This window comes from Vicia villosa, linkage group LG1 (assembly GCF_029867415.1).
Source record: "Vicia villosa cultivar HV-30 ecotype Madison, WI linkage group LG1, Vvil1.0, whole genome shotgun sequence".
In the NCBI taxonomy this organism is placed as follows: domain Eukaryota; kingdom Viridiplantae; phylum Streptophyta; class Magnoliopsida; order Fabales; family Fabaceae; genus Vicia; species Vicia villosa.
The window spans coordinates 58587242-58595055 of NC_081180.1; the positions used below are offsets into that span (position 1 = coordinate 58587242).

The 7814-nt window shown below is 32.4% G+C and overlaps 2 protein-coding genes across 2 annotated transcripts; one reads left to right on the plus strand and one right to left on the minus strand.

The window, feature by feature from the left end:
• Window positions 1-4436: 4436 nt before the first annotated feature.
• Window positions 4437-4917, plus strand: LOC131643632 (uncharacterized). The gene is made up of 2 exons (XM_058913906.1): window positions 4437-4601; window positions 4675-4917. The coding sequence occupies exons 1-2, from the start codon at window positions 4452-4454 to the stop codon at window positions 4915-4917; spliced, it is 393 nt and encodes a 130-aa protein (XP_058769889.1). The 5' UTR covers window positions 4437-4451.
• A 538-nt stretch (window positions 4918-5455) lies between these two features.
• LOC131643640 (uncharacterized) lies at window positions 5456-7022 on the minus strand. The gene is made up of 4 exons (XM_058913918.1): window positions 6996-7022; window positions 6832-6913; window positions 5886-6712; window positions 5456-5728 (listed from the first exon to the last, which is right to left on the minus strand). Exons 1-4 carry the CDS (start codon window positions 7020-7022, stop codon window positions 5456-5458), a joined length of 1209 nt encoding a protein of 402 aa, XP_058769901.1.
• Between the last annotated feature and the right edge of the window lie 792 nt (window positions 7023-7814).

A 7814-nucleotide genomic window follows, 5' to 3' on the forward strand; every position in this document is an offset into this window, starting at 1 on the left:
TGTTTGACAGTTTTGGCTTCATATCACCATAAACAATGAATCTTTCACAAAGAGTTCCAAAATTCATGCATTTAAATGTTGTGTCTCATAGGTCGGTGAATATTTTTTTAAAGAGAATATGTTTTGTCATTTATAAGGAGTTATCGGTGCAGCTTATTGTACGTTTTCATCTATTTATATGTAAATAATATTACTCTTTATTGAATGCTTTGAGTATTCTTTAGTGGAAAATTGTATCTAGAAATATAAATAAATTCAAGTCAATAAACAATAACCATTGGCGTGGTTTGGTTTAATAATTTTTTTCTCAAATAATCTAGAATTAGCAAATCGAAATTGATGAAAAACAATTAAATTTGGTTAGATCAAAATGATACTTTAATTTATTTTCTTAAAACTACTTTTAAGGGTATGTTTGGTTCAAATGAAGGGAAAGAGAGAGGAGAAATTTTAATGGAGGGAAGGGGAGGGGAAGAGAGAGATTTTTTTCAATTATATGTATGTTTGGTTCAAACAAGGTGAGGAGAGGAGATGAGAGAGATTTTGGTTAAAATATATTTGATTCACGAGGGGAGATGTTTAATAGTTTATATTTTTAACCTTATAATTTTATATAAGTGATATGATATTCTAAAGTGAAAGTTTCATAAATAATTTTTTGGAAATAATATTTGTAATATTGAGTGATTGAAAAACTATAACTTACAATATTATATTAAAAAGCTGAGTATACTTATACATATTATAACTATCGACACAAAATATGCTATTTGTTGATAACAACTTTTGAATACATAAAATAATTTATGATTATATATATATATATATATATATATATATATATATATATATATATATATATATATATATATATATATATATATATATATCAAATAGGAGAATTTTGTAAATAAGAAATAAGAGGATTAAATTTTGACCATTAGATGTGATAAATGATTTTCTGTGAACCAAACACATGATAAAATAAGTTTTTTCCTGTCTATTTCATAACCTATCTTTATCATATTTTATATCTTATCATGTCTCTAACGTATTATGCGCACCCAATCATAAAATCAATATCCAAATTAATAGAAATTAAGATTGATTTAATTTATAGAGTGAAGACCCATTTTGGTCCCTCACAAATATTACACGAGTCAAATTAGTCCCTCACAAAAAAATTGACCCAACTTAATCCCTTATAAAATTTAACCGGATCATATAAGTCCTTCTGCTAATATTTTTCTCAAATCGGTTTTTTCTACTTCTAAACCGTGACTGGACTGACACATTAAATTTTTTAAAATACTAAATTAATTTTTATTTTTAATTTCATTTTTAAACAGTTATCAATGAATAATATCAAAAAAGCCAAAATTATTTCTTATAAAGTAATTTTTAAACAAGTAATTTCTATGATTTCTACTAATATTAACAAATTCTATACATAAATTTTTACCTATGAGGTCTCAAATCCAAGTCCCTTCAAGTTAAATGATTTTCACTTTACAACTAGACAAATCAATTTCTATCGTTAATAAAGTGACTATCATTTACAACTAGAAAAAATCAATTTCTATTGTTAGTAAAGCAACTATTATTTACAACAAGACAAATCAATTTCTATTGTTAGTAAAGTGATTATCATTTACAACTAGATAAATCAATTTCTATTGTTAATAAAGTGATTATCATTTACAACTAGACAAATCAATTTCTACGGTTAGTAAAGTGACTATCAATAACAACTAGACAAATCAATTTCTATTGTTAGTAAAGTGACTATCATTTACAAATAGACAAATCAATTTCTATTGTATTAAATTGACTGTCATTTAATCTGAAGAGACTTAGGTTGGAGACCATATTGATACAAATTTTGTATTTTTTATTTTAAATTTAGAATTGTTTAGAGCCTGAGTTCAACTCCTTATAAGAAACAATTTTGGCTTTTTTATATTATTAATTTATAATTGTTTAAAAATGAAATTAAAAATAAAAATCAATTTAGTATTTAAAAAATGAAAAACAAATAAAATCCAACCTGACAGTCCAGTCATGGTTTAAAACTAGAAAAAAAAATCAATTTGAGAAAAATATTAGCAGAAAGACTAATATGATCCGGTTAAATTTTATAAGGGATTAAGTTGGGTCAATTTTTTTGTGAGGGACTAATTTGACTCGTAATATTTGTGAGGGACCAAAATGGGTCTTCACTCTAATTTATATAAAAGAAAAAATCAATCAAACATGCCAAACCTATTTCTTAATTACATATAGGCAAATAATAATAGTTGATGGGTTTAAATGCAAATATAAAAGTTGAGTCTCTTTTTCTAGATTTCTTTCAATCAGTAAATTTAAAAAGCTGGATTTCTTTCAATCAGATATGACATTGGCATCCACAGCTTTCTTCTTTTTCCTTCCTGAGGTGAGCCCCATATCCCATTCTGTTGAATATGAAAAGCCTTATTACTCTTTATTTAAAAGGATATATAGTTGAAGTGTCAATGGCTCACTTGCAATACATCCTTACAATATAGTACCCTTGATTGTTTTCATTTGGACGATAGCATCATATACAAGCACATTTACCTCATCGATGACATATTTATACATTCCCTTCATTCTCAATGTGACGTGGCATCTTAGAAAAATCAACCTAATCTCAGTTATTTTAAATAATAAATTATTAGTATATATTTATATTATTTTCAGGATTTAACTCTGAATCTTCAACATTTTTAACTCTTAATTCAAAATTTAAAATACAGATTGTTGTAAGTCTTTTTGGTGGAAACAGTAGTAATCGTGAGTACTAGGTTGCAACACTGAAAAAACATAATAATAAAGCTAGAGGTAGAGGCTAGTTGAAGTGTTGGTGTGCCGGAATATTCTAGTATTCACGCCAGACAACTATGAACAGAAAAATTCCCTCAATGGCATAAATTCATTGGATTGGTAATGCTTCAGAAAGAGAGGAACATAACATTCTAGTAAATTGTAATCTCTGCTATTAAACTAATAAAGTTGTAAATTTTATAATTTTATTGTCATGTGAAGCCATGCTAGATTTTTTTACCTACCTGCCACTATTCTGAAATAATAATACCAATATGCCCCATGTTAAAATTAAAACACCAAAATGCCACACTTTTAGTTCACGTCCGTCCAGGGGTTGGCCGGACCGGTGAAGACTTTTTTTTCCCAGTTGGGGTCCGGTCAGAGGTTGGCCGGACTCTAACTGGCCCTTTTTTTTTTCATTTTTTTTTTAAAAAATGATTTAAATCAATTAAAATAAAAAAAATAAAAAAAACAGAAAAAAAAGGCTTTAGAGTCCGGCCAACCCCTGGACGGACTCCAACGGGGAAAAAAAATCTTCACCGGTCCGGCCAACTCCTGGACGGACGTGAACTAAAAGTGTGGCATTTGAGTATTTTTTTTTCATTTCATGACATTTTGGTATTATCTTTTCATTATTGGGGCAGGTAGGTAAAAAAATCGCCATGCTATGCTAGTCCATCGATTATTCCATAAACAAATTCTGACGAGTTTGCAACAGAATATACATGATTGCAATATGTTCTTTCATAAGAGAGGATCAGAGGAGAGAAAGTCCTTAGACCAAATGATTCTTGCCAAAGGACTCTATTTGGTAGTACTAAAAAATAGTGGAAAAATATTACTCCATCTTTCTCAAATTACGTGTTGTTTATTATTTTTGTTTAAAATATTTGTTTATTTATAGTATATAAATATAATATATTAATTTTTATTAAAATATCTTAATTTATTTAACTATTTTATTAATAAAGATATTTTAATAAATAAAACTATTTTATTATAGAAATCAACACAACTACCCATTATTTCTAACAATGTGTGTAACTCAAATGAACACCTAATTTGAGAATAATGGTGTAGGTTCATGAGAGCTGAATTTGTAAGTTAATATAGTAGTATAGTTTACAGTTGTTTCTTCCGGTAAAGAATTTTTTCTTAAGAAAATCTCTTATCCTACTCCTTAGAGTTATTAGACATCATGTGTGTTTTTAAAAATACCTTTTATTTTTGTAAATGTATTTTCGGATGCATTTATTTCTTAATCAACGTCATAATTTTCCATATATACATATATGAAAGGGTTAAATGGTATTCCCCCTGTCAATAGGGCGTGTTTCAGAATTGCCCCCCTGAATATTTTTTTTAAAGATCACACCCTCATAAAAATAAAAAACCAGTTTAACCACACCCTCTTACCACCATTGTTGACTGGGTAGTTGAATATTGGGTGACATGGCAAAGACCAATTGCTGACTGTGTTTTTTATTGATTGCTAGGGTAAGCTTCTTCCCCATTTGTACGAGATTCATTTCCATTGTTCTTTCTCACCCTGTTCTTCCTCACCTTGTTCTTCCTCGTCCGTTCAAATCGTTCATCGCAGAGCCATGGTTGGAAGAAGTTCACGCGCGAGCACGGTTGGGTCAGTATCATCGCATGATTTGCCCAGATGTGGGTGTGGTAACACGATGAAGATGTGGAGAGCCAACACAGTGCAAAATCCCAACCGAAAATTCTGGAAATGTCGAAGCTCTGGGGTGAGTACGTTTATGTCATCATATAGTATTGATTTTTCTTATGCTAATTCAGTTTCCATATCCTTTTGTGTAGACTGTTAATAGCTGTGAACTATTTCTATGGGATGATGAAATACTCCATTTCAGCAAAGGAGAAACTGTCACTTCACCATTTTGTAAGAAGTGTGATATACTACAATTGAAATTGGAATCAGTGTCAACCAAATTGGAGAAAGCGAAGATGAAGGTTGAAGTTCAGAAAAGGAAAAACATGCAGCTTAGGATAGCTCTTATTGTGTGTTGTATGATTGTTGTATGTATTTACAATTTCATGTAATCTGTCTAATTTAGTTAAGTTTGATTGATGTAATTTTCAATGATGTGTAATATACTTGGAAACATCTTTTTAATGGAAGGAGATTCATGCCTTTTTTAAGAGTTTACTTTGCTGTCAATATGGTGAGGCACACTATTACATATTGCTGTAATAACCAAAAGCATACATGTGCATAATTCAGAACAAAAAGGAATAATAGATGCATAATTGAGTTGATACCAAAAGCACCTTATGTGCATAAACTAGTTTACATCAAAAGCACATATGTGCATAATTCAGATCATATATAAATAACAGATGCATAATTGAGTTGATACCAAAAGCACCTTATGTGCATAATTAGTTCATTACCAAAAGACATTAAAAGCACAAATGTGCATAATTCTGTTTACAAGAAAAGCACCAAATGTGCATAAACCATAAAACCACATGAAGCACCAAAATGTGCAATTCAGTCAATACACAAAGACATAGTGCAAGTCAGTCATTACAAAAGGCACCAACATGTGCAACAGACAAAGTAAACAGACATAGTAAACTACAAGTCATTGATAGACTTCTTTTTAGGGGTCTTCTTCATAGTCTTCTTAGGAATAGTCTTCTTCTTCCTTTGTGAGTCATTGCCATCACCCTTTTGCTGGTCTGAGATGAATACATATCTCTTCTCTATTCCAATATCTTCCATTAACAGCTGTATAAACCACTTCCAAGATTCTTTTGTTTCTGTTTCAACAACCCCAAATGCCAATGGAAAATATTGATCATTGGGGTCCCTTCCCACTGCTATCAATAACTGCCCTCCATACTTAGTCTTCAAATGACAGCCATCAACCCCAATAAAAGATCTACAACAATGTATGAACCCTTTGTTTACATCCCTCAAAACAGAAATAGAATGAACCAAATCTTGGTTGGATGGAAGGTGATGGCCTCTCAATGTTGATCTTTACAGTGTTTCCAGCACTCACCCTGCGCAATTCAGCTGCATACCTCCACAAGTTTGAATATTGCTTGTCTGCATCCCCTTCTATCATTTGTCTTGCTATCATTTTTGCTTTCCATGCCCTGCCCACAGTGATCCCCACTCCATAATTTTGCCTCATATCTTGAATAATATCACTTATCCTCAAGTTTTCACAGGTCTGCATTTTCTTAACAACTGCCTTGGCCACCCACTTTGAATTTGCAGTTTTGTTATCCAAAACCCTAGCACATGTGTGGGTGTCCTTTATAGTCTTAATTGCATAAGTGTGCTTGTGGCCCACTTTGGAACATAGCATTAAAAAACCACACTTGGCTTTACATTCAACTCTCACCCTATACCCCTCATTTTTAACAAATGTTATTTCCCTACCATTTAAAACTGTCCACTCACGTATAGCCTCCCTAAAGTCATCTAGGGAAGTGAACTCCATGCCCCACTTAAACTTAAAGTCCTTTGTAAGTTGTTCCTTCTTGAACTTTTCAAACTTAAGTTTTTTGTCATCTTCTGAGTTATCAGGGTCAGAACTATTAAGCTCTTCACTAAGGTATTCCTCTTCATCCTCATCATCATATTTCTTCTTCTTTGGACATGGTAACAAGCCTGCAATGACTGGACCCTCCCTAATTGGTACAGTTACATCAATACCATCAAGATCATAAAACCCATCAACAATGGCAGTTGTCCTTTCATCCTCACTATCATTAAAACCTTCAATAAATTCTTCATCACTAACCTCTAAATCAAACACATACTTAGGGGTGACATTCCCAACTACACTTGGATCATGTTCAACAAAAATTTCCCCATCCACTTGCATCGCACAACAATATGCAGCAAAATCATAGGCATCCCCATCATTTGTAATCTGAAAGTAATTAGGGTCTATGTCAACTATCTTGGTCCACAGCCTAAAACAACCTTCTAAGTACCACCACCCCTATAAATCGTTTCACCATTGTTATCAATAAACTCTCCTCCATGTCGAAACAGAGCATTAAACAGAACATTGGGCTGAAATGTAAAACGTAATGTAAGATAAAAGTTTGCAAACCATGATACAAGCAAGTTACAGACTTCGATTAATGGAACTAACCTCTGAACATTCACCGTTGCCGTCCATTGCTTCGTCTTCCTCCACTTCCTTCTGCTTCCGGTTCGTCTTCTCCAGCGCCAACAATGAACCCTAGAATTTCTATTTCACGGGGGGGAACTTAAAGAAAGTTTAAGGAATTTTAATTTTAAAATGTGGTCTTTGCCATGTCACTCAATATTCAACTACCCAGTCAGCAATGGTAGTAAGAGGGTGTGGTTAAACTGGTTTTTTATTTTTATGAGGGTGTGATCTTTAAAAAAAATATTCAGGGGGGCAATTCTGAAACACGCCCTATTGGCAGGGGGGAATACCATTTAACCCTATATGAAATATGTCCGTAGGTATATTTACAGAAGAAACTCAAAAACAGAAAACCAGAAAATCAACATTGCAACGATAAAAACAACATTCGTAAATTGAAAACGGCATTACATTGATGATTTCAACAGAAAATTAAATATTACATTTCAATAGCCCGGTGGACGCTTGCACGTCTATAAGATTTGCTCGACCGTTCTTCGTACCGTCGCTACCAACTCGAGCAAGATTTTCTCTTCAAACTCGAAATACGTTCGCCACATCGCCAAAACATCTTCTCGGTTTTTGAGCTCAAAGTTACTGCAAACGACGTTCCCTTCGTTGTCAACTGAAGGTGAAAGATACTCGAGCTTCACAACCTTTTGTTTATCTCTGAAAGGTAGGCGATAGTGAATTTCGTCAATGATATCATCGAGCGGGGTGTGTAATCGTTGAGTTTGAATGTCCGCCCTAGTGTTTTGCCATCAGAGTAGGAGACACTTGTGACATACCAACGGATGT